General features: G+C 36.6%; 2 protein-coding genes across 6 annotated transcripts in view; both read left to right on the top strand.

Moving 5' to 3' along the window:
* Window positions 1–599: 599 nt before the first annotated feature.
* On the top strand, window positions 600–7,744 carry dhx58 (DExH-box helicase 58). Of its 2 annotated transcripts, none has more exons than XM_039687220.2 (12): window positions 600–712; window positions 1,285–1,458; window positions 1,562–1,766; window positions 2,653–2,843; window positions 3,175–3,288; window positions 3,405–3,537; window positions 3,636–3,821; window positions 4,901–5,148; window positions 5,316–5,627; window positions 5,717–5,907; window positions 6,384–6,477; window positions 6,584–7,744. In XM_039687220.2, the coding sequence occupies exons 1-12, from the start codon at window positions 701–703 to the stop codon at window positions 6,776–6,778; spliced, it is 2,055 nt and encodes a 684-aa protein (XP_039543154.2). In that variant the 5' UTR covers window positions 600–700; the 3' UTR covers window positions 6,779–7,744. The 2 variants fall into 2 exon arrangements, with proteins under 2 accessions (XP_039543154.2, XP_039543155.2); XM_039687221.2 differs by having other exon boundaries at window positions 611–712; window positions 1,288–1,458.
* Window positions 7,745–11,871: 4,127 nt separating this feature from the next.
* Window positions 11,872–27,992, top strand: part of znf385c (zinc finger protein 385C) — a 115,547-nt gene continuing 99,426 nt past the window's right edge. The window contains exon 1 of one of the 4 annotated variants that reach the window (XM_039687235.2): window positions 11,872–12,207. In XM_039687235.2, the coding sequence (XP_039543169.2) occupies window positions 12,141–12,207 (67 nt within the window). In that variant the 5' untranslated portion in view covers window positions 11,872–12,140. The remainder of the gene's footprint in view (window positions 12,208–27,992) is intronic. The other 3 variants (XM_089128464.1, XM_089128463.1, XM_039687238.2) reach the window with 3 other exon arrangements.

A 27,992-nucleotide genomic window follows, 5' to 3' on the forward strand; every position in this document is an offset into this window, starting at 1 on the left:
AACGATGCTGAAAATTAATTACTGGAATTAATCATCCCGGGTTTTTTCAAATTGTCATATTTTGCAATACAATCACTAGATACAGTTTTATTAAGTTTAACAATGTATATTTATTTACTTTATTTTAAAATATTTTTTAACCTTAATTAAAGCAAAAATTAGTTTGAAAATGTGTTTAAATTTAAGGGGTTCAACCTTTACAATATAGTATCTAGTAACAAAGAGTGTCTAGAACCTCCACACAGATTTGTTTCAGTTTCCATAATGTGTTTGTTTGGATGATTAAGAGGCAAATGACAAAGACAGTTTCTTAAGTTTTCGTTTCCTAACATCACTGACTGCAAAATAGGGCCCCATCAAGGTCTCTCCATTACTTTCTCAGTGCAGCGTCTGCCTATGATTCTCTTCACATTTACAAAACTCAAATTCTGTTTCAGACGTCCACATTACTGGTGTCCAAGAGACAATCAAAGAACAAAAGCGAATTAGAAAAATTCTTTCATTTCTTATACTTCATTTCTCAGCCTACAGACACCTGCTGTCATTGAATTTAGCTCCTCTTTTGTTGTATGTCATTTGTCTCCTCCTCCTGGGCCCTTTCTCTGTTTTTGGTTTCGTTTTTCTGCTCAGCAGGCTCATAAAGGGACGGTTTAAAGAGCAAAGCTCTCCAAAGTAGCATAGACCTCTCGCCACGACAGTGATGGCAGCACCGGTGAGTCGTGAATTTACTGACACTTCAGAAATGTATTTGATCTAATTTCTAGTCTTGTACAAAACCATAAAGCAGAGTAGTAGCTTTGATGTTTTTAACATGGAATATTCATTATTAGCTTTATGATTAGACCACAAGTAGTAAACAGAGCACAAAAACATTACAGGAAAAGCTACTAGTACCATTTCACCTTTAAATTCTTGTAATAAAGTTATGAAAGTTCCCAAAAGGTCTAAAACATTCTATCGTTTTGTTCACTTTTTCCATAATAATACTGTATATAATAATAATACATACTGTAATAATAACTGCAATCCAGATATCCCTATTACCAGCACGTAACAGCACGTTACTTGACTTGATGCATTTTTGTGCCCGAATCAGCATGAACTGTGTCATTCATTGTACAACAAAACTTTATGAATTGAACAGCTCGTAAACAAAGAGTTCTTTATTGAATTGAGTCAACAACCCCATATATAGAACCCCATTGAAGAGTGTACATAAACACTAACCATTTTTGAATAAAAGTAAATGGCCTCCACTGTGTTTTGGTAACTGTGTGAATGTAGAAGGAGATCGCTCTTAGATCATACCAGGAGGAAGTGGTGCAGACGGCTCTAAAGGGGGAGAACAGCATCATCTGGCTGCCCACTGGTGGAGGAAAAACCCGAGCTGCTGTTTATGTTGCCAAGAAACACCTGGAGACTACAGCCAATGCCAAAGTGGCAGTGCTCGTCAACAAGGTGAAGCCAGATCACTGCTCAATTACACTAGGTCTCTGCATAATATTGTTTGTATCTTTTTCTTTGGATTTGCATGCTGAGTTTGTATTTTCATTGTTCCCAGGTGCACCTGGTAGACCAGCACTATAACAAAGAATTCAACGTTCATCTTGGGAAGCCATACAAGATAAAGCCCATCAGTGGGGACAGCTGTGACAAGGAATTATTTGGGCGTCTGGTCAAGGACTCAGACCTGGTCATCTGCACGGCTCAGATTTTGGAGAACGCCCTGAACAGCACGGAGGAGGAAAAACACGTAGATCTCACAGGTAACTGATGATTTTGTAAGACACAGCAAAATAGTACATAAATGTAAAAAAGTGTCTCTTTACATAAATACTGTCACATACTATTATCCAATGGGCTCTATGCATGGCGTTATTTCCGACGCAATACCGATAATTTATATTGGTTTTTATACTCTATGGCTATAAAGAAACGTTAGTTACAAAAACAGACAAAACAGACACCCCTCATTTTGTTTATGCTTCTTTTTTTATTATATTAAATAAACATTACTATATATAAAATCACATCTAAACGTATTAAAGTTTCGTTTCAAAGACGGGTGGACAGTAAATTTTGAAGACTCTGCCATAATACGGATTTCCTCTGCTTTAATCTCCCCAACCGGAAACTGAAGAGCATCCTTGCGTCAAATGTGGAACTTATGCGTGCATAGCCTATAGAGCATTACCCTAGCTGTAAAGCACCCCCATTGTACATGTCTTGCCTTGACTAGATCAAAAATATCTTTGTAGTTTTCATTGTTTTGACTTAGCCATATTTCTAACATGCAGTCAAACGTGTCACTCAACAAACCTAGTCAGTTCAGATATTTCATGTGTTCTAGCTCAAGCACACCTTGCGCAACTAATAAAGCCCTTGATTAGTTGCATAAGGTGTGTTTGTGACAACACCTGTTTTGCAGATTCAGGGGGTCGAATAATTTTGAGACCTCAGAAATCATTAAAATTGGAATTTGGGGTAACCACTTGAAACATTTGTTGTGTTGGGCTATTATTAGTTGAAACAGCTGTCAATTTTGCCAGTATACCTGATTTACAATAGGGGTTGAATCATTTCGATTACAACTGTAAATGTTTTGTTACTTACAAAAAATAAATAGTCTCTAAATAAATTGTTTCTATTTAGACTTCACCCTGTTGGTCATAGATGAATGTCACCACACGCAAAAGGAAAATGTCTATAACAAGATTATGGGCCGCTATGTGGAGAAGAAAGTGAGAAAAGAAGGGAAGCTGCCACAGGTTTTGGGCCTCACGGCATCACCTGGTACAGGAGGAAATAAATCACTGGATAAAGCTGTGGAACATGTCTTGCAGGTGTGTGTGTTGCCCTAGTGCATGTTAATACAAAAAACAATAGAAGTGTTTTGCTTTATGAATTAATGGTAACACTTTACAATAATGTTTCGATTGTTCTTTCCTTTTCTTTAATAATGATAATCTCAACAACATTTGCTAATATATTTTAGGATCGAAATGTGTATCTGTTAACATTAACATTTTTATAAACTAACATTAACAAAGGTTAAAAAAAATGTTGTAAAAGTATATATTTCTCATTGTTCATGTTATTTAATGCATTAACAAATGAGACCATATTGTAAAGTGTTACTTAACCAAATTCTTACTCTTTCTCTCTCATTTTCAGATCTGTGCCAATCTGGATTCAGTAATAGTGTCCACCAAGAATTATACACCAGCGCTCAAGAAAGTCGTCCCTAGACCCAAAAAGCAATATGACATTGTTGAAAAAAGAGCTCTGGTACTGTTCTCCATTCACTTCCAGAGACTGCACCTCAGTCATAATGCCATTCTCTACTGCACAACTGCTTGAACGTTCAATGACCAAAATATGTGTATGTTTGTTTGTGTCAACAGGATCCATTTGCGGACCACTTGAAGTTAATGATGTCAATGATTCATGAGTTCATGCCATCAACGGTGAGCCGTAGCCTGCGGGATAGGGGCACACAGGAATATGAAGCTGATGTGGTGGAACTAGAGAAAAAAGGTTAGATGTCATTGCAACTACAACTTTTGAGTTGTACATTCCAAATCCCCTGCAAAAAAAAAAAAAAAGGTTGATTTGATGGTATGTTTTTGGATCAGGTGTAAAAGAAGAGAACAGACTGATCGCTCAGTGTGCACTGCATCTGCGGAAATACAACGATGCTCTTCTCATTAACGACACCGTTCGCATGGTGGACGCGTTCAACGTTCTGGACGAGTTCTACAATTCAAGGAAAAACAAATTGCTGGATGGAACAGACTTCTTTCTACAGGGACTTTTTGATGGTGTGGATTTTTTACTATGTTGTAGATTAATGCGATGCTCTTAAAGGGGCAGTTCACACAAAAACATCATCATTTACTTTATTCACCAAACCTGTATACCTTGTATCTTCCCTCATGTAAAATCCAAAAAATCCTAATAACAATGAATACATTTAATTGTGGGACTGTTAATTTTCAAAAAGGACAAAAATATATCAGTACCAAATCGTTATGGGCCAGTGTTATACCTTTTGTATCGCATTAGTCAGTATTGGATTGTAAATTTACTTGTGCCTCCTCATTACCCCTATTTTCACATTGACTTAAAGTTAGTCTTTAAAAAATACTAATAACTTAACACTATTAAATGTAATCTTTAGCCAATCTCAAAGTGGATAATTTATTTAGATAAAATAGCATTACATTTTATGGGTAATTTCCATAATATGGATATAATTATTGGCCAAAAACAGCACCAGAAATGCAGTCCACATGATTTGTGCACCATATTCCAAGTCGAAATTAAAGTTCACTGATTATATTGCTTTCTGCTTAAAGCTACACTGTGTAACTCTTTTAGTTTATTCTTAGCTAAAAACACTTAGTTCTTTCAAAAATATATGTGCTCATTAATGTACATTTACTTCGTTCAAGTAATGAAGTATTCTCGTGAGTGTATAATATGCCATTGAAAATACATACGGGTAAGGGGTTCTAATGTCGGTCGCCATGTTGCCCCTCCATCTTGAAAGTACATTAGCCAAAGAGGGACATACCCGTTTATTCAAGCTTCGACTTTCGCGTTTACGTTTGAGTTAACACTCATGGACGAGGTCGAACTGGAAGCCATGTTAATCTTGGACTACATTGGCCACCGTAGGAGTTAAAACGAAATCAGAATTGAGAGGAACAGAAACTAATATTCACTGGATGGTCATATAACTTCTCACCGCTAGATGGGGGTAAAAATCACACAGTGTAGCTTTAAATCTCAATTCCATTTGTACATATTCAAACTTTCCCTTTATTTGTATTATTAATATGTCTGTGTTAACTCAAATTGATTAGCAAAGATTGATTTTTCTGCTCTTACTACTCAGAGAACCGCGTGGAGCTAAAACAACTGGCATTGGATGCCCGCTACGAAAACCCCAAACTGGCCCAGTTGCAAGTGGTGTTGCTGGAAGAGTTTAGAGAAAAAAAGTCTCGCGGTATACTCTTCTCGAAGACGCGCAAGGGCACACATTGTCTGTATGACTGGGTGAACTCCAACCATGAGCTGCTGAAGGTGAAAATCACTGCTGGCATTCTCACTGGAACGGGTACCGGTGCCGAACACATGAACCAGGTACAGCAAGAAAACATCTCAAATGGTTTCCCTAGATCTTCTAAAGCAGTTGTTGGTCGTGTTTAGTTGAGAAACGTCTAGTATCTACAGAAGGGAATAAAGACTAATTATGAATCTGCTAATAACTTAGTATACACAGTATGTGTCTGTTTTTAATTTGTTCTTAGAATGAACAGAAGAAGACCATCCATGAGTTTAGACAAGGATTCCTCAACCTCCTCATCTCTACCAGTGTGGCCGAGGAAGGACTTGATATTCCAGAATGCAACTTAGTTGTACGTTACGGCCTGTTGACCAATGAGATCGCTCAGCAGCAAGCCAGTGGGCGGGCTCGGGCTGAGAACAGCGTCTACTCAGTGGTGGCTGAAGAAGGTGGGCGTGAAATGCGCAAGGAATTGACCAATGAGTATCTAGAAAGTCTGACCTCAAAAGCTATTGACCAAGTACAGAGAATGAGTCCCAGGGAGTTCAGAATCAAGGTTTGCAAGTCTTTGTTGGTCATATAATAGAAAAAGTCAAAGTATTCAAATTTCAATGCCTAAAAAACGTTTCTCTTTCTGCTTGTTAGATATCTAAACTCCAACAAATGTCTATTCTTATTCGGCTTGAAACTGAGAAGAAAAAGGATGCGAGGAAGCAGCGCTACAGTCCCGCTGAGGTTCAGCTTCATTGCAGAGGATGTTTCCTTCGTGTCTGCAGTGGAGAAGATATAAAAACGATAGAGAATTCACACCATGTCAATATCAGCCCTGAGTTTAAGTGAGTTAGTCCTCAGTACTTCACTGTCAATCTCACAGACCAAATAATTCTGGAAAATGTAGAATAGTGATGAATATTTTAATGATGCACTGTACACAAGCTCGCAAAGAAGTCTCATATGCTCCCCAAAGCGGCATCTGTTTGATCAGAAATACAGTATAAATAGTAATACTGTAAAAAAAATTGTTACAATTTAAATTAACTTTTGTATTTAAATATATTTTAAAATGTAATGTATTTTCAGCATCATTACCCCAGTCTTCGGTGTCACATGATCCTTCAGAAAATCATTCTAAGATGATTTGATGCTCAAGATACATTTCTTATTATTATCAATCTTCAGAACAGTTTTTTTGTGGAAACCGCAATTAATTTTTTCAGGATAATTTGATAAATAGAAAAGTTCACAAAAACATAATTTACATAATTCCGACTGTGATTATAAACGAACATGTTTGTGTTTGTCTATTTCATAGGAGGTTTTATAAAACTGGTGGGCAAGTGGTTCTGGAGAGGACTTTTGAAGATTGGGAGCCTGGACGGGTTATCAGCTGCAGTAAATGTGGACAGGTTAAAAAAAAAAAGAAAGAAAGAAGAATAGATTATATTATGCAAATAAACATACAAAGTATAGTGACCTACTTTTTCTCTCTCTTTCTATCTCTCTCTCTCTCAGGAATGGGGATTGGAGATTAAATTCAAGAGGGTGGCAATACTCCCCTGTTTGAAAATAAAGAACTTTTCCTTGAATACTCCTCATGGCAAAGTCCCTTGCAAGTACTGGAAGAATGTTGAGTTCCAGGTGCCAGAGTTTGACTTCATTGAATACATGAGCAGCTCTTACCCTGACCTGGACTTTCTAGATGACTGACACGACTAAACTCAGCCAGGACCCTGTAACCCTCACTGTGCCAGATTTTCTGTCTGCAGTGAGTATTTCTGTACCAGTGGCTTTTACGTTTAGACTGCTGATTACTGTTCATTAGCATAATTTAAAAATGAAATTATCCATCCTGATTTCATCTTGGTTATTCACTGATGTTGGGGGTCATAGCAGCTTTTGTGGTAGTCAAAATACAGTTTGGAACCTCTGTTCAATGCAATATAGCTGTTTGTAAACTTTAAATGTTTGTGCTTCAAATTCAACCTTTTACTTTTTTGTACATTAAGTTTTTGTCTTTTTTGTTTCATTTATGGGTTTTGTTTTATTTGATTTTGTCTCAGAAAGGTCTCTCTCTCTCTGTCTCTCTCTCTCTCTCTCTCTCTCTCTCTCTCTCTCTCTCTCTCTCTGTCTCTCTCTCTCTCTCTCTCTCTCTGTGTGTGTGTGTGTGTGTGTGTGTGTGTGTGCGTGCGTGCGTGCGTGCGTGCGTGCGTGTGTTAAATGTTTTGACACTATATGTATCTTTAACATATTTTCTTTGATTTTTCTGTTGTCCCTTTCAGGGATCAGGACTGTGCTGCTCTATGATTATTAGTTATTGTTTACATTACTGTGCAATATGCTATAAATGCACTCCAAGGAGTCCAAGCTCCTTATGACCCTCATTGTACACTGCAGTAATCTGCTCAGACCATCACTTTTAGATTGCTCGAACATTTACATATATTCATTTAACAGATGCTTAAATGAGGAGAAATATGAACACACTTCGAAATCTTTAAACCTTTATTTATAGACTAGGTTTAGGTTTATTTAAAACTTTTTCTCAAAAAAGTTAAATTTATGTCTTAAATATTCTTTCCTTTTTAAATTTCTACATAACATTAACAAATGAGATTATGTATATTGCATCTGTAATATACATTTTTTAAATGAATAAAACAATCATGCTCTGTATGTGATGTGTTTGCCTGTGCCTGTGTGTGAGGAAAGACTACAGTCATAGATTTGCGTGAGAAGACAACAAAAGAAGATGAAAAAGTTATTATTATCATCTCTTATTTCATGATGTGGAGTTTCTCATATAGTTTTTCAAACAAATTTAATGTCAGCCACTAGATGGCGCCACGCAGTTTTGCTTTCTTTCTGTTGATAGTAAGTTTCCCGTTCGTTAAATAGGTTACTGTATGCACCTGTGATTTACCTTACTTGAACACTCTTGGGTTTGTTGCTTTGACTGAGTCAAACCTACAGACAGTGATGCCATTGTAAAAGTCAAAGCTACTTATGGGTTCAAAAGAAACTACCTATTTTGGAGGTCAGTTTTGCTCAGTTCGTTTTTTATACTGTAGGCCTATATATTTTAAATATACACGAAAAAGAAAATCATTGTTGTCCTCTTAGGCTGACAACCATCAGTCATGTGATGAACAAAGCATAAAAAGTGTATATTGTGCTGACGTGTAAGCCTATTCAAAACAATTCTTTGTTTTTCCATGAGTTCGATTAAACCATCAAAATATTTAGAAAATATTAGGATTAGTCCAAATTGTCTGAAGAGACTCGTTGCTTTATGATGAACAGATTTCTTTTATTCACATTTAAACACTGCTATGTAACACGCGAACCTTGTTCTCGTCTCACACTTCAAGCGAATGTGCTTGAACTTCCGTTTAACACAACTGATAGCCTATGTCAGTTGATGAATGTTTATTTGAATAAAAACCTAAATTCAGTCTGTTCCTCATATAAAGCAAAATTTGGAGTAGGCTACACCACTTTCACTTGATTCATAGCCTGACTTCGTCATACTCATATTCTAGTCAGAATGTGAGTCTGATACTTCTCCGTAGGGCTTTGATTATGAGGCGTGTCTTAACCGAACCAGGAAAAAAAAACTCTGCACTCAATTGGATAGTCGGTAGACCTACAACCAATCAGAGCAACGCAGTAAGTTAACTAATTTGTATACAGTTGTCAACTACAGAACTTACTTATTTTAGAAGTTAAATAACGAGTGTTGCTTCTTTTACTTACTCCTCTATGAGTGCGACCAAAGGAGAAACCACAACGACCACAGGCTTTTCATTACGTCCCATCTTCTTAGCGACCATTGGAGCCAGCTGAAAATTAATGCGCTGTCGATTTATTTCACAACAGACGTGACAGCGGAATCTATACATCTCAATTCTCCAGCTGCAGTCTCTGAGGGAAACCAGTTAAGCGCTCTTTGATAACATGATGATTACGTCCTTGCAGATCCCCTGTCCATCTTCGTATAAAGCCCGTCCTGGCAATTTGATTGGCCCAAACTTTTCTTGTCTGATCATAATTTCTCCTCAATGGATCGAGTCCAGACCGAACTTCCCGACCAAAAAATGTGGGCGGAGTTCGGGCTGGCATCCAGGCTACTTGATTCATAGATTCGTTTTACGATCTCTATGAAGCATCAAATTAGCTCCCGACAGGGACAAAAATCTCTCACATTTCATCAAAAACATCTTCATATGTTCTATAGATGGACGAAAGTCTTGCGTGAACTATCTCTTTAGGTTAGTATCTGACAAAATTATTTAGCAAAACAAGCAAACTATCCTAGGCTACATTTTTGAAACCTTTTTTTATTTTCAAAAAGCTCACAAGAAAAAGAATGACTATACATAATTAGTTATTCATATTTCAATATTTCATTTCAATATTTTGGGTCAAATGCATTAATTTAGAGAATGTTATGTAGGATTACTGAAATTTTGGTGATTAGATGGATGGATGGATGGATTGATATATGGATGGATATAGATAGATAGATAGATAGATAGATAGATAGATAGATAGATAGATAGATAGATAGATAGATAGATAGATAGATAGATAGATAGATAGATAGATAGATAGATAGATAGATAGATAGATAGATAGATAGATAGATAGATAAGAGAAGATTCTTGTGTTGTAAGCAAAAGAAAGCCAGAGCCGTAGGACTGTGGTTGGCATAAAGAGCAGTGTTGTGCCAGTGTGGTTTTGCATGGATCAGTGCTTCAGCAACGCCCACAGCACACATTTAAACACACGCACACACAATGCCCGCAGAATAAATCACATGCATCCACATAGGCTACACATGCTGTTCATTTACACGGACTTTAGCAAGGACATTAAAAGTCAAAGCTAAAATTCTGTCATAGACAGGAAGAGCGCAATAGATGACACAGGCTACCTTCAATCAGTCCGTTGTCTGTGCTTAGTGGTGATAATGTGACAGATTGGTTTATTATAAGTTAATAATTCTAATTGAAGGGGGTAATCCATCAGTCGGAAGCTGAAGCCTCGCGGGAGCCGCCATTGTAGCAGAACTTCACCTGCTGTTAGCATCCCATTGACTCCCATTCATTTTGTCGTCACTTTGACAGTGAATAACTTTACATCTGATGCGTCCAAAGACTTAATTTGTCCATTATTTATTTCTAAAGAAACACGACAATGTATAAAATGCTCCATTACTTTGTATCTTACGTTACGACCCCATAGGAGCCGTTTTTAATTATTCAGATTTCAATCACTAAATTTCACAACTGGTTGCTCACGTGACCAGCTCAGTTTGAGCCTGCGCACGCAGTAGTCTGGCTATCAGCTTTAAACGGGCTTCATTTTTCTCCATTGAAATCCATGGGGTCGCTATGTCCATTTCTTTTACTGTCCATGGTTAAAGTATATCAATTTTTTTTTTTTTTTTTTTTTTTTTAGTAATTGGCCGATTGTTTTACTAAATAAGACCTCCTCAGCTTGGATTATGCAGAGCCCTTTGAACATTGATTTGGACAATTTGGTTACCAATAAAGTCCATTGTGTGGAGAAAAATCCTGACATGTTTTCCTCAAAAAAACTTAATTTATTTTCCACTGAACAAAGAAAGACATGAACATCTTGGATGACATTGGGGTGAGTAAATTATCAGGAAATTTTTACTTTGAGGTGAGCTAATCCTTTAAGGTGAAAGACCAAACGAGAGTCTAGCAACAGCTATGGGTCAGAAATATAAACAACACTACAGCATGCACATAAGCACGCATGGCGCAGATGTTGTTGATGTGTGTGCGCTCTAGTCTGACGTTATCAGACAGGATTAATCATGTCAGCAGGGTTCATAGGTGTGTGTGTGTGTGTGTCCATAGAAACCCAGGTGCAAAGGAATGGAGATGGATGAATGGATTTCGCCAAGAAGACAAAAGTAAATATTTCTCCTGCCGTCAGTTTAAAATGACTCCGCACACATAGAGGCTGAGAGACATTCCTCTTCGTCCAACAAAGAGCCTGTAATCAAAACCAAAATGTTCTAAAATTTCCTGCCCAATGGTTGTGGTCAGTTCAAAAGCATTGTAAAACAAAATTACATGTAAATACGGACTTGCCTAAATCTATATTTCTGAAATTGCTTTCCACCTTCTATTGTGGCTAAACATGTTTTTTAATTACTGATCCTCACATGCAAAAGCGAACCTATTCAGAGACATATGCTTTGCTTTTTGTGTCCAGCTTGTAAACCCAGTTCTTTCAGTCCATATATAACCATCCCACACACTAACGTGTTGAGACTGTCTACAGTTTGGTATACAGTATAAAAGAAAGTGATTGTAGTGGAATGATTAAAGCAATAGTTCACCCAAAATTAAAATCATGTCACTTACTGACCCTCATGTTGATCTAAACCCATTTTCTGCCTTTATTTCAAGGAGCACAAAAGGATTTTTAAAAATGTTAACAAGTCTTTTCCTGACCATAGTGATCTTTGAAGAGCCGAAACATGAGAATCTATTGCCATATCTCAAGTCTTTTGAATAAAAACTGAAATTTAATTCACTAAAATGGTTTTCTTCCAATGAATTGTTAACCTGAGAACCGCTATAACTGGATCGTCGCTCTTCAAAAAAATGGTCTTAATTGGCATCCATGATTCCATGAACAATCTTTAATATCCATAGAACATTTTGAATGTAAAGTTCTATGTTATTCAGACTGAGAACAAAATATATATTTTAAGACCTGGGAGTTGCATAAACCAGTCACATTTTGATTTGTTCTGTTATGTTCCATGTCTGTCATGTGATTCCCTGTTTGTCATGTGATCCTGCCATGTGTCTTGGCATTGGTTAATCGTCTGTTCATTGTTCACAGGTGTCCCTGGTCCTGTCATTAGTCTGTGTACTGTATTTAAGCCCTCATGTTTGCCAAGTGTCTTTGTCAACCACTGTTTTCTGTGATCTTCTGTTGTGTAAATCTATGTCCACGGGTTTTTGTTTCATGCCACGTCATGCTTTTGTTTTGATCTTGTTATGTTTTTGAATAAATACTGCACATGGGTTCTCACTACAACTTGTCTCCAGTGGATTACAACCTTACAACCACCAAGACTAGTCTTACAGGTTAGTCATCAATTTGTTTAAGTCAGTTACATAAAAGCATACGTTGGTCTATTTTGATATTGAAGACAGACCAACTGCCCTTGACCTGCTAGCAGGTCATATTAGATCTTCTTTATAACATAATGGCCAAGTGTATGCAACTGGCCCTTGCTCACTGAAAGGATCTTTGGGGAATCAACAAACGGACTCAAAATAATGATTAATTAATTTGTATTAAAAATAAATTGTAATAAGCTTTTTCTATATTCCACCTCTTCAAAACTCTCTGTTGCTTTACAGAGGCAAATGTGATCATTCTTCTTGAGTTCCACTTCCTGACCATGTTTTTAAAAGCTCAACAGACCTTGAGTAATGACCTATATTTTAGTCTGTTCCTCAAAGAAAGTGATTGTATGACTTTGATAAATAATAACAGAATTAGTTTTTTTTAGGTTGACTGTTCCTTTAAGAATGCCAGAAACTGTTTTTTCTTCTTGTGTGTCTGTCATTATCGGCACAGTCACACTGTCTACCCATTTTTCCTTCAGTCTTTCTTTCTCTCCATGCTGTCTTTGTCTCCCCCTCCTCCTCCTCATCCTCCTCCTTTTGTCCATCTCTCTCAGGCTTCTATGAAAAACACACTGTCAATCTTGTTTTCTTTTATTCTACCAATTTTATAGTTAATAGGCTCCTATTTTCTCTGCTAAGAAGCTGTGTATTAATAATCAGGTGGACTGAGCTGGGTTTTTTTATTATTATTTACAATGCTGAACGAGACTGATAAAAAGAGAGAGAACAGTGTGCATAGACTGTATTTGTGTGTGCGCAAAAGAGAGACTGAATGGATGTGTTGACTCTCTTCAGATAGCCAGTAACAGCCAGTAAAAGACAAGGAAATTGGCCCAAATGGGGTATGGGTAATTTCACATCTGCTGTGTTCAATCAACCTCTATCTGGCTTTTGTGCAGGCCAGCTCTCGACAAACAGGCAGGTGTGTGTTAGCATGTGTGTTTTTGGCTGTGAGTGAGAGAAGAGAGCGAGAGAGATTGCTAAGCACAATGCAGTGTGTAATACTGGAAAACAAAGCCCAGAGTTCATTAATTTGTTAACACATAAACCAAACTAGACAAACACATTCAAACAGTATCTTGGTTGAACATACTGATTATTATATACCTTCACAACTCAAAAATATAGGACATGGCTTAGGCATCCGGCGTAACTAGATGTTATACCAGAATATGGCCCATGTGGATAAAACATGAGATAATATGGGTTTTGTGGCATCTACAGAAAAATAAACTTGTTTCAGAGGCAGAGCAAGTTACTACATTTTGATGAACAATTGCAAAGATAATCAAATATTCACTTTAAATTAACAAGCAATTTGAAATTATTAGTCCACAATGAGCAGAGATGTACGGGTCTGTAAAAAAAATTAAATAATTACAGAGAAAATTCAAACTTTTATTCAGAAAGAATGCATTAAATCCATCGAAATTGACAAACAAAGATATTTGTAATGCTAATTTTTTTGTGTGTGTTTTAAATGTAAGTGTTGATTGTACATTTATCTCTACTCTTTTACTTTTTGTGTGTGTGTGTGTGTGTGTGTGTGTGTGTGTGTGTGTGTGTGTGTTCTTATCTAATCAAGGAAAAAGCAACTCAATGTTTTTCACATTGATAATAGAAAAAAAAAATATTGAGCACCAAATCAGCATTTTAGACTGATTTCTAAAGGATCACGTGACCCTGAAGACTGGAGCAATGATGCTGAAAATAGGAATAAATTAAATTTTAAAATATATAGAAAAGTTATTGACGTTGTGAGTATATTTCACAATATTAGTTTTTATTTTGATAACATATATTTAGAATTGGTGAGAACTTAACCAAAAAAAATTGGTGAGAAAACTTCACCAAAATTTGACCCAAATTTTCTATGGTACAGGCCTATACTTTTGTAGTCCACTGTTGACGTACAAATTAACAGTCAAACAGTAAGTTGCCATCAGAGTAAAATATCTGTAATCAAGCAATACTTGTCACAATTATTAGTGCTTTTGTTTTCCTGAGATACATTGTGTACAGCTCTTACCTCATGTTTTCCTTCATTTCAATTAATATGAGCCACTGTTGAGTAAAAACCACTTAGAATCCTGTTCCCTTCCTAAATCTCCTTAAAAAGTAGGGTTATTTTGATTTAGCTTGTTCTAGGTATCAAAAGAACTTTTCTCATAGTAGCATAAGCTTGCTAACTGACGGATAATGGAATACAAACATTTAGACAGATTTTAGTATTATATTGCCTGTTTTAATAATTAAGAATTAATAAAGAAAGTTTATCACTTCAGCTCTGTAGTCCTCTGCCTTCTTCTAAATTCTTACTTTCTTTCTCTGATCTATCTATTTATTAATTTATATATGCATTAAGTTGTGATGGTTTACATTTGATTTTACTGTTTGTGTATAAATGGACTAAAGGGTCGTCATGTATCACAATAATCACCTGAGAAAGACTTGGGGAATATGTGATAATGGATTATGATAACTTTCTTTTCTGTAGCAATCAGTCTTTGTGTGTGTGTGTGTGTGTGTGTGTGTGTGCGCGCGTGTGTGTGTGTGTGTGTGTGTGTGTGTGTGTGTGTGTGTGTGTGTGTGTGTGTGTGTGTGTGTGTGTGTGTGCGTGCCTGCTGGGAGTCGTGTGTAAGGTGGGTGTTGGGAAAGTGGGTTTGCTCTGGCGGGAAATGGCTATTTATGTAGCTGCAAATGGAGTGACACACACACACATGCTTTTTCTCTGTTTCACACACACAGACAAGTAATGCACACTGCCCTGCAGGCATAGGCAACCTTCACTAGCCAATGTAAGCCATTGAAAGGACGGGAAGGAAGGTGTGCTGGTGTTGTACGGAGTCATGAAATGAGGTTGATGAGAAGATGGATGGATAGAAAAAAATATCAGGAAAAATACTGTCAAGAGAAAAACAGAAAGTGGTTGTTTTGAAGTGCAAGAGCATTTCAACTGCACACTTGTATTAAACAAGTAGCCCACTGTTTCTCTCAGTAGCTTCTGGCTCAAAGCTGCCTACTTCCACCCCACCTCTACTCCACACTGGCCCCCGGTCAACCCACACCTCCGCAGAACTCAACGCAGTCCATGTTCTGCTTCCATATGCAAAACGAATATGTCCTCGCAGGGTTGCACTTTATTTTATGCACCTTTAGTATAATTACCCTCTAAAATACTGAGAGTAAGGGTTTAGTTACCCAGTTAGTGTCATTACTACAATATGTAGCCTGCATATGTACATACAAAACAGGACTGTAAAATAAAGTGCTATCCCTCTTGGCCAGGAAACCATTTGCACATTGCGATTTTTGCAATAAAGTGATTTGGACTAGGGATGGTCGCCACAATTTTTACTGTAATTCTGTCATCTTCTGTCACGTGATCCTTCAGAAATCATAATTGGCTAATTTGGGGAAGAAAAAAAAAGATATAGCCTACACCAATTAAGATTAGAGTCACAGAGTGACAACAGAATTTAACTTAAGTGAATGAAAGGCAATAATCAGTATTGATTACATATATGGTTTATTTGAATATTTAGCGTGGCATGATGCATACTATAAAACTTTTAAGATGTTAAAAATACATTCTAGTGACGTCATTACGTGACTATTTAATTTTTATTTGTACTGGGTCATTGAAACAAACTATCCAAAAGAACCTTTTGTTGAAATTCAATGGACTTCCAATCACTATTATTGAGCGAGAGACAAATTAATGATTAACTCTTGAACTAAAAAAAACGTGGAAATTTTGAAACTGTTGCACTGCTTAATGTTTTTCTGGAAACCGTGATGCATTTTTTGTTACATCCTTCTTTGAATGAAAAATTCAAACGAACAGCAATTAGAAATCTTTTGTAAGAAAATGTTTTTACTATGACATTTTTTTTAATTTATTTAATGCATCCTTGCTGATTAAAAGTAGCCTAATAATAATTTCTTAGAAAAAAATCTTACTGACCCCAAGCTTTTGAACAGTATTTATTTATTATGTTTGTGTTTTTTTAAATAGTATCTTAATACTTTTTCAGTGCTATAATATTTTAAATCCATTCCAAAGTTTCTTGCGATTTGTTTAAGTTTATATATTTGTTGCCTAAAAGCACTATACTCCCTCATTTGACCAGCGTTTTCAGTGTGACCCAGAGCAACTTCTAGTGAACAAACCGTTAACTTGCCTCCGATGCTTTTCAATCAGCTGAGCGGTGGAGGATTACCGCTTTTCTGGGGCGTTTGGATTGGAAAAATGCACCGAATGAGAGAACGATAGAGAGAGGATTAAGGGATGAAATTGGGTTTGGATGACTAGTTGTTGGGTGCGTAATAGTAAACTATTGCATGCTCCGTTACTGTGGGTCAATAATTAGAAAGGATATGCATGTGCTAAACGGATCTTTGGCAACAGATTCGGCATTAACGCATTTTAATGGGTTAATTGTGTTGCAGGTGCAGATCAGGACGTTTCGTTGTTTTACGGTGAGTTCAGGCGATGACAGCCCCTCTCACTGGCACACTTCCTAATGGTTTGGCAAAAAGGGGGCTTGGATGATCCAACCCTGTTATTATTTCTCGCTTTCACTAGCCGTGAGGAGTGGCCAGACAGTGATTGGAGCAATGTGAAAGGAAGTGGTTTTCCCTGGTCCACTGATCACATCAGTTAGGTCCCAGCTCATTTCCTTTGAATGTTTTTGTGTGTTTGGGAGAGTTTGGAAGTGTACGAGTGTAAGTGTATACCATAAGCTCACTGTTTCTGTCCTAAAAGGTATAATTCCCCTTATTAACTCTTCCTCTTCTCAACCTTCTCAACATGGAGTGCGTGTTCCTGTGGGCAGGGTTTATGTAAAATTTAGGGAGGAATTTTGTTTAGTTAATAACGATAGTTAAAAACGAATTCTTTAAAAAGCTGATATCTTCCTTCGGAGCACTGTAACTTTGCAGATGTTGTTTATGCTCAAACAGCAACATTACACACTAACTAAAGTTAGAAAAGTGAAATCATAATCAGCCATTCCTAATTTAAATTAATACATTGTCTATGTAGGCTATACATTGTTGGCTAACTGCATGACTGTACATTTCTGAAATAACTAGACACAGTCACTTCTGGTAACACATCATTCTTCTAAATTGTAATGTAGACGCATGCATTTTCTGTAAAGCTGTTTTGAAACGATATTGGGAAAAGTGCTATACAAATAAATGTGAATTGGATTTGAATTGTACAAAGAGGATGAATAAGTTGAAATGTTAGATGATTAAACTTGTGTCCATGTCCTTAAATTCGTCAATGGATATAAGTAAACAAACATTTCTATCATAAGTAAACAAGATATTTTATATTGCATCCCTGAAAAAGCAGGAAAGCAGGATTGTTTCGTTTATGCATTGTGTGTTGAGACCTGACTAATATTTTTTTGAGTTGTAAGTTGCAATGTAAGAACAGATTGTTTATTAGTATTGTGACGTGCATCTGAGTGAAACCGAATATCGCAAAGAAAAATATGTAGGATGGTGTCTCTTGTCTAATTATTTAGTTGTTGAGTAGATGGGGGGGGGAAGACCTGAATGTGTACTTCGAGCCCGTTGGTACTTCATATGAAGAGTTCAGATGCAAAAGCCTCTAAATGCCATTTGAAATTTTCTTCTTTAATGATGATTTTTGTCAAACTTGTATATTCAAGTTCAGTAATTTCACTTAAATAACAATTAATAGGTAATTACCATTGCCATTTAAGTGAAATCACTGAACTTAAATATACAAGCTTGACATAAATCATCATTAAAGAAGAAAATTTCAAATGGCATTTAGAGGCTTTTGCATCTGAACTCTTCATATGCACTTTTGTTGACTTACAATGGCTGCCGCTTGCATTTGTCCGTTAAGTCCATGAGACAGTAGGGTATCCCATTGTCATTTTAGGTGTCAGAAAGGTGCTAGAGAGCGCCCACCTTGCGGTCGATATGTGCCCTCGATGCACACTTTTGCAGCAGACTTCTATCTGACTGTCAAAACTGTATAGATCTGTAAAAGTATAAATTAGTATAGATTTGTAGGAAGCCCTTTTTTAGAAAAAAAGATGGGGTGAATTTATATTTCATGCTGACTTTAAAACTTTTCAGACTAATGCTTCCCATTGAGTGCAAAGTTTACAAAAGAGTTGGCTATAAGTTATAAGTATTGTAAGAAATAGGCCTACGTTTTTTTCTTTGTCTAATTATGTTGCATTTAAAATGCATTAGTATTCAATTAACTTTGGTTCCGTATTCAGATCACTTGAGTCATATGACCCTTCAGCTGCCTTTACATGATTAATCAATGAGAAAAAGATTTGTGTTTGCTGATGCAACTGTGAGTGCATGAATTTTCAGTGAAATGTAAATGGGTTTGTGCATGTATATGTCCATTATATGTAAACTGTGTGCATGCAAGTGTCAGTTTGTTTTCTGTTGGTGTGCTGTAGTTCAAATGTGCTTTTGTGTGGGTGGATTAGGTAAAGCCACTCAGCTGCGCATCTAGTCAAGGACTCTTATCATTTGAGTATCTCACTAAAGGTGAATCATACCTGGGTGACATTCAGCCTCTCTCCTCTGGTCTGGGTCATTTTAAGAGCCTCTCTCCATCATCACATCTTTCAGAAGCTTCACTTATGATCACCCTTAAGGGATGTTAGTATCAACATCCAGCACTACATCAGTTTTGTGTTATAGTCTGGATGGACCATTAATTCAATTTTAGTTTCAGTTACAATTTTGGGTCCTATACTTTTAATATAGGTTATTTTAACTATGGTTTAACATTTACCTTAATAATTAGTTAAAGGAGTAGTTCACTTTAAAAAAAACAAAAAAACCTTTTTGCTGATAATTTACTCACCACCGTGTCATCCCAACACATTCTTGTCCGTGTCTTTCTTTCTTCATTGGAAAAGAAATTAAGGTGTTTGATTAAAATATTCGATTTTCTCCATATAATGGACTTCATTGGGTACCAGACGGTTCCAGGTCCAAATGAGAGTTTCAGTGCATCTTCAAAGGGCTTTAAAGGACACCAGACGATGAATAAGGGTCTTATCTAGCGAAAAGATCAGTCATTTCAAAACTAAATAAAAAGTTTGAGCAAACAAAATGACTCAAAAAGATTTGTTCATTTTGATGAACAAGTTCGAACAGGAGAGTCACGAACACGCATCACAGAGCAGAGCAAGGTGAGCGTTTGTGCTTATAAAACTTAAAGTTTTTTATTTATTTTTGAAATGACGATCGTTTCGCTAGATAAGTCCCTTATTCATTGTCTGGTGTCTTTTAAAGCCCTTTGAAGATGCACTGAAACTCTCATTTGGACCCTGAACCATCTGGTACTCAGTGAAGTCCATAATATGGAGAAATCCTGGAATGTTTTCTTGAAAAAATGCACAATTGTTGCATGATTTTAGATTTACTTTAAAATACCTGTAATTTTGTCTGTATCCCTTTCTGTAACTGCATCTATAATTACACTTACACACTAACCATACCCCTATCCCACCTCAATAGCAGAGAAAGTGTTTTACAATACAATAAGAACACAAGACATTGTACTTATTTTATTGATGCAAGTACATGAAGATTAAAGACACCTAATATAAAGTGAAAGTGTGACCCAATTTTGGCCTCCAAATGATTACATAAACAAGATGATCAAGATTATTTTTGTGTCATATTCTGTTATATTAGTTTGTTGCAGTGTACTCAATCAAACTTTTTTTTTATTAGTTTTTATTTTATTTATTTTTATATTATTTAAGTGTATGTCATTTTTACATTCATTCTTTACCCAGATTAATCATTTTTAAAGGAAATCCATTGTTAAGAAAGCAATGAATAATGATTCTAACTGATGAATTCTATTGACTCATCTCAAGGCAGACCACCTGAATGAATTTGAGCAACAATGAATATAAAACTTAGAAAGAATTTAATATGTAATTGGTTGGTTTGTGTGTGTAAATTATTCTTCCTACCCACTCCTACACCCATATCATCACCAGCACAACAATGACTCACTTCACAGTTCATGCTGGTAACATTGACTATAGCAAACTAAAGGGATTTACTTTGCTCATACAATTTATATTCAGTTGATGTGTGTGGATGTTTTGGTAGCAATGTAAGGAACAAAAAGCTTGTATTATGTAATTGTGGACTGAATTAAAGAGCCCCTATCATGGATTTTTGAAAATGACTGTTCATGTAGTGTGGAATATAGCTCTAAGGGAATGAAAACATCCTGCAAAGATTTATATCTGAAAGTGCACCGTATATAACGTTGTCTTTCCAAAGTGAGAGTCGACTCTGAGTCTATGAAATGAATTGTTTTTGAAACGAGTCATTAGCTGTTTCGTAGTGCCGTAGATACGAAACATAAGCATATTGGCCGCGCCCAGTTACTGCGCGTGCAGACGGAAGTGTAAACTTGAAGTCTAGAACACTTTAGCTGCATCATGTTGAGAAGACGCTGTGTTCGACAATGCAAAGATAGTTCAGCCACTTTGTTTTCATTTACCAGGGACGAGCATGTGAAGAATCGGTGGTTAGAGTTCATATTTGCAACGATACCACAACAGTATAGCCCGATTGTGTTCTCGTCATTTTAATGACGAATCGTTCAAAAACATAAATGAATTCAAATGTGGATTCGCAAGCTGGTTGATCCTGAAGGAGGTCTCAGTACCCAGTGTATATGGATCAGCTTCCTTCTCCGAATCACAACCTGTAAGTATTATTAATAATTGTTGCTTTTATGGGTTTTGTAGCGTCGGGGCGCGAGGTAGGAAGGCGCAATAAGTGTGTGTGTGTGTAAGTTACGCTCAGCGCAGCTTCTAAGTCTCCAATGTCATTTTTTTAAATATGTGAAATGTTTGTCGCTGTTATTGGAGTCGTCATAAAGAATAGTGCGTCTTGTAGTATTGCAGTGCTTTATGTTTATGCGTTGGGCTAACAAACAATAACTGACTGGGTCATCTGACCAATCACCGTCAATTAGCGTCACACAAAGGAATGGTTTGGAAAAATGAGTCGTTGTACGAATCATTTGGGAGTCGGTGAGCAAATCAGGTAAAAATAAATGCATATTATAAGACAACAAAAGTGTTTTTTGTCATTGCATTTATGTAAAACTGTTGTTGGGGACTCCCAGAACAATGTTAGGAACATTTTAAATGCCATAATAGGTGCCCTTTAATGAATCTGTATATAGCCTATTTAAAATGGACAAAGTGATCACAGAGGGTCCTTGGAATTGAGGATGGGTGACCTTTGTTCTATTAGTATCCTGAATGATAAATCAGTTGAGAAATAATGTAGTGCATGAGGGAATAAAAATACATGAGAGAGTGAGCGGCAATTACATTGTGTTTAAAAGAAAAACTGATACCATGATGACAATATTGATGCATTTTTGACATGCATTGCACCTCATATCTTGCTGATTAAAGAAATTATGCACTTGTTTAAAGCGATAACTGCAGCTGAAAGGGCCCTGTATTCATTCATGAGACGTTCGCTGGGGTGTGAAGGTGACCAGGGTCTTTCGATTACACTCTGTACACCTTAATGGTTTATTGATTAAATACAAAATAATTAAGAGCCACACAGTCAGTGAAATGAATGGACTGGAGTCTATTGGCTTGAGGATAGCTCTCAAGAACAAATTACAAACCAAATTCTCTTCATCTAAGAGTCAGATTTGTTTGAAGTTTTTATTTACTGCATACAGTCTCTCACACCAGGGAAATAGATCCCATAAGGTTACAATTTCAAAGAAGCTTCATTGACATAGTAAACATGGGTTTATATACAATGTTAGATCATATCAACACATGACGCATTGTAACCTGTGTTGTAAGGATGCATTTGACACAGGTTACCTTGAACAAATATGTTTAATTGAGAGGAAAACGTAAAGAATACAGAATGGCTCAGCGCATTCAGCCTCTGTCCAACTCGACTTCTGGGCTCCAGGAGAAACTCCAAAACATGGTCTTGAAGGACCATACCCCCAAACCATTACACCATATACAGTATATACCAATTTTTTTTCAGTCTATGGTATATTCCGTGACTGTATTGTATTCATATATACATATGTATAAATTTAGCCCAGTAATAATAAAAGTACATTTTTCCATTACATGAAAAAACCCACCCCTAGGACAAGAAAAAACAAACTGATTTGTTAGCCAGACGGTCGCTTCCTGTCTAAGTGGGTGATTATTATCATATGTGCTGCTAAAGGAAAGTCTTTGTCGTGGTTTGCAAAGTGGAAGTAAAAGAGTCTCTAATGTGTGTGTAATTAGGTCATAATGACAATAAGTGTAGTTCTCTTTCCACCTCATTTTGTGTTCAGGAGCACAGACTTGTTTTAAGGCAAGAGACAAACCTTTTTTCTGTTCACTGTAAATTTTGGGCTATTTTTCTTTCATATCAATTAATCAATTTATTTGTTGAGCACATTTAAACACAAGTTGACCAAAATGCTTTACATGTCTAAAAATGACTCAAATACACAACAACACTCAGTGTCTCAAAATCTATAGTATGCCACAGTGTTTTCAGCATAGATTTAAAACACAACAAAATAGATTTAAGACTACACTGGTTTTTTGGGGTTTTTTTTTAACACTCAGACATAAACCAACATAGTGCAGTGAGCAATCTTGTAAATCCATAATTCTAGACCATATACACCCAAAATAATACACATTTTAGGGTTTATTTTCTAAGTATTTCGTAGTATTTTGATGAAATGAAAGGTTGAGAATGGGCTAATTTTATTACTCTACATCTATATGCGGTATCCTATTGTCACTGAGCGCGCGCCTTCACCTCTCTCCGGTCTCACCCTCTCCTTGTCATCCGAGTTCACGCTGCATGTTACTACGTGTCTTCGACGTTTCATGTCAGTGATTCCTAGTTTCCTTACCAGAGCCTGGCATAACTAGAAAGTAAATAAAAAAATAAAAAAAAACACTATATCTTGATTTTTCAAGATAATCAATTTTTCAAGATTTTCAATTTATATTTATTTCTTTTGTCTTATTTAAAATATTTTTGGCCCCCTTGGAAGTTAGTTGAGTCCCCCTAGTGGGCCCCAGGCCCCTGGTTGACCACAGCTGCTTTTTTTTTTATATAAGCTTTATGATCTCATGATCAGATGCAGTTCATAACCTAACTCAAGTGTCTAAGTAGTTGTATCTCAGAACAGGGTGGATGGAGATCAAAATGAGGAGAGTTAGAGGGTGATGGGGGGCCAGATTGGTTGCAAGTGTTTACAAGGATTCTGGTCTGCTGGAACAAACAGTTAGTTAACTTGTATGTGTGGTTATGTGCTCAAACTGGAGACAGGGATCTTTGCAGTGACTTTAAGCATGAGGAAAATTAATCATCTCCCTCTCTCTCTCTTTCTAAGAGATGTAATGGAGGGTGCATTCCATCAGTTTGCTCTCTCGTTGATTTACACCTCTCTGAAAAAGGAAGCTGAGAAATTACATGGGATTGAAGGAGAGTGAAGATTGCTAGAAAATTGGTTGGAGAGGATAAAGGAATGATAAAAGAGATGCATCATTTTCTGTGGTCTCAACAAAATGTATTTTATTAATCTACCAAGCATTTACAACCAACAGTGCATGCATTGCTATAACTACATACATATTAATTTCACTTCAATTTATTTTTTATTTACCAGTGTAAGTTGATTTTGGATATTTAATTGTGCATTTTATATAATATTGTCCTTCCCCTTTTTTATTTCCCTATTTATTTGGATTACCCTGGTCTTCGTCAAAAGTTAATCTTTAAAAATGGTCTTTTTATTATACTCTTGAATGTAATGTTAGCAAATCTCAAAATGAATCGTACGTTTTTGTAATGTACATTTTTGATGTTGTGATGATTAAATTCACTTGCAGCATTTAAAATGACTGATTGTAGTCTGGGCTGTTTTAACACAAGTTTGGGTCAAATATACGTCAGCAGATTAGCTTTTAAAGCTAAGTTTATACTATTAAATGTAATTTGAGTTCTGCCAACTTATTCGGGTTTACAGTGCACTTCATAGATTTAAGTTATAGTAACTAATTAGTACTATTAACTTTATTTACCCAAGTTATCTTAACAATAAGTTATTGAGTTACTTGGAAACAAATCAAATATTTTTTTTATGCTTAAAGGGGTCATGAACTGGCTTTTTAAATGTTATTATATTGTTGTCTGAGGTCAACTTATAACGTTCGCTTGGTTTTTGCATTCAAAAACATCAAAATGAACAAGTAATAGGCTATTTTGTACCCTGGTTGTGAGCCTACCTAAAAAACAGTCGGTTTTTATGGGCGTGTCGCACTGAAGACTTGGAAGTAAACACCCACTGCTGCGAGTGGAGAACAGTTTTGCATATTATAATGAGTTTAACTCACCCGTCGGTGCACGTGGGGGAAAACGTCCTATGTTGTCAAATGGCAACCGGATTCGCCCATACATGTTCAACCCAGAGTCCGTGTGTTGCACAATTCCTGTCAGATCCAATATAGACGGCACAGCACCGTTCTTTACTCTTAATCGGTCTGCAAATCCAGTCTTGTTGACAAAACAATCCTCAGTGAAATGAAGCGAACAGACGACGATTTTTTACCTCATCAGCTGGAACGTCATTAAAAATAAATTATCCATGCAGTCCTATTGGAATCCACAGGAAGTTTATGCAGCGACTGTCTTGCACAACCAGGCACTGCACAATATTCTGTATTGCTCGGTAGATCCAGTTTGTCATCACGAGGTAAGCATGTACATGTATGATACTTATGTGTGTAATGCGCGAATCGGTGGGCGGGGCTAAACCTGCCGTGGTGAAGCAGGCGTTGATCATCTTCTGTGGGGGTGGTGTTTTATCCTCTTTGTCGTCATAGTTACCCACTTTTAAAAACGAGTCGTTTTTAGAGGCTGTGTCAATAAAAGCTTTTATTGGACTAACAAGGACGTTTTCAGTTCTGAAACTTACAGGATATTCTTATAATATGATGACCTCTTAGATGTCAAAAGCTCAAGGAAAATTTGATTTCTCAGTTCATCACCCCTTTAAATTGTTTGAGTTAATAAACTTAAATGATTTAAGGCAATCGGTTTCCTCAAACGGTTTGAGTTGAACTAACTCATCAGGTTTTACAGTGTGGACAAACCCAAATGTTGGGTTAAAAATGTAATTAAAAAATTTAACCCAATGGCTGGGTTTTCCATTTTTGACCCAAAGTTGTGTTAAAAGAGCCCAGCAATTTTTTTTAATGTATTTAAACAAAAGCATATATATAATTTGAATATCCATTCATTAGTCGTCAACCATTACATTTACAATAATACAGTATATAATGTTGAATTTACAAAGGAGAATAAAGATGTAACAGAAAAATGTAAGTGATGAAGTTTTATGATGTTGTGGAAATTTTTGATTTTCATTGATTTTCAATGGACATTGCAAAGGAACGTCATGGTTTTATCATTTGCAGATGTGAGAAGGAGGAACTTCTCTGAAATTCATGTTGTTTAATTATACACCTGAAGTGTGTGAGCGAGACAAGAAAACACTAGTTTAGGGGGGCTTAAAGGATCAGCTAGCGATAAATCAAAGCTAGCAGTAGTGGAAAACTGCAGGAAAAAGGACCTTGAAGAGGTCCTTGTGTCTCAGTGTCTCATTCACTCCACAGGTTAACTTTGTTGGCGACTGGGCCTATTCTTTCAAGAATAAATATGTACATATTTTTTTTATAAATTTGATTCTGAGTTTTCTCTTGCGTGCGATGATTAACAGAATTTATGCCACAACAATGGACAGATAACAATCCTTTAGTTTCCAACAACTTTCAGAAAGCATAGAAAAACACATTCAGATGTGTAGAAGAGAACAGTTTTTTTTTCTCCCATCCATAGAGCTTTTATATCAAACTAATATAACACCTTTGTTCAACCCAGACAGCGTTGGACTTCAGCTTCTATTGTCTTTGTCTTGTTCTTTCACTTTTCCTTCAATCCATTAAATTTAATCTCTACACAGTCCATAAAAAGGCTCCATTCAACTCTAAATTTGAAAGTCCCCACTGTTTGAAAGCATGATGTGCACTTTACTGTCAGTTACCATAGAAACCAGGTGATTCAAATGGAAACTGCGTATTGGGTTTGAAAGCCAATACTGATTGGATATGTTTTGATTTTGCTGACATTGTGCAGTTAGGTGGGGTCTAATATTCTGTTTCGTCCTGCTCCACAGTGGGACTTTTGGTTTTGGTTGGATGCTTGTTGTTGGTTGATGAGAGCGTCAAAGTAGAGAAAAGTGAAGCTCTAAGTTTGTTTATAAGAGCATTCATCAAGTGCTGAAAGCGAACAATGAGCAAACAAAAAAACAGCTACGAAAATTCTACCACGATCCAAAAGCATTCAAATATTTATCCTCAAAAGATACCAGAGGCAAAACCAAAAGCAGTATAAAAAGTAATAATAATAGTATAAATAGAGCTCTAGATTTGCCCAATTATGAGTTATCCAGTTGTAGAAAGACAAAATAAAGAAACCCACAACCTCTTTGTTGTTTAATCTACATTTTAACATGGACATCTGAAGTAATTTTTGTAGCTACTACTCTTTCTTTGTCTGCAAAGGCAAGAATAAAGAAAGTTCTCGATGAGCTCTGATAAGGTTGATAGCCAATCAATAATAATTTCAGTAAGCATTGTTTAAGAGTAGGCCCACCCACAATATGAAGATTACAAATTAATCTCGGTAGGCAGACCTCAACAAAATTACCCGAATCTGATTAATGACAATATTGACAGCATGATGATTATAGCAGTTATGACAAATATCATTTTCAGCAGCTCAATTTAAAACCGTTGTCACTGTGGTCATTAAACACAGACAAATCAGTGGCACACATGCAGCAGTTGGGCAGGGTGAGTCCTAATGTATGTGTGGGGATAGTCTTTGTAATCGTCACACTCTTCAGCTTATCTTGCTGTCCTTGTGGTGGGAGTTTTGGGGAAGCCGTGGCATACTGACTCCATGTGCATTGGGATGTGTTGATAGGTTTACATTTAGTGCATTTAATTTATGACCACCCAGGTTTCCGTATACGCGGAATTATGGAACTTGCCGTCATTCGAATGGATCTAGTCACAAACTTTTCCACAAACTCATCAACCTACGCTTTTATTATTTTAAGAGGTTAGCGACCCCTAGCGGTGAAAAAAAATCAAGCGAGGAATCACGGTGAGCGCCTCTACATCTCTAGCCTGACTACGTCAGACTTCGATCCTACTTCCGCTAATTTCTTTTCGCTCCTGTAGTCTGTCTACGAAGCAAAGTGAAGTAGCAGAGTCTGGTATTACCAGCTACATCACAGTAATTAGTTGACTAATATCCTCCCATGTCAGTAGGCTGCTAAGTCTGAAATAAACTAATCCACTTGGATAGGACCGTTTTTATTCAAACCTGAATTGAAATGAACTTGATACTTCCTTGTTTTGGTGATCAATTAGAACGTATTACCAACACTATCTCACGACCAATTCGTACGAATTCGACGCATGATTAAAAAGTGTCTAATTCGTACGACCTCGTACGATTTGTTTAAACCCACGTGATGGTTGGGTTTAGGGGCGGGGTAAGGGGTAGGTCATTCGTACGAATTCATACGAATTGGCCAATTCGTAAAA

This window comes from Pimephales promelas, chromosome 3 (assembly GCF_988280905.1).
Source record: "Pimephales promelas chromosome 3, fPimPro1.hap1.1, whole genome shotgun sequence".
NCBI classification, from domain to species: Eukaryota; Metazoa; Chordata; class Actinopteri; order Cypriniformes; family Leuciscidae; genus Pimephales; species Pimephales promelas.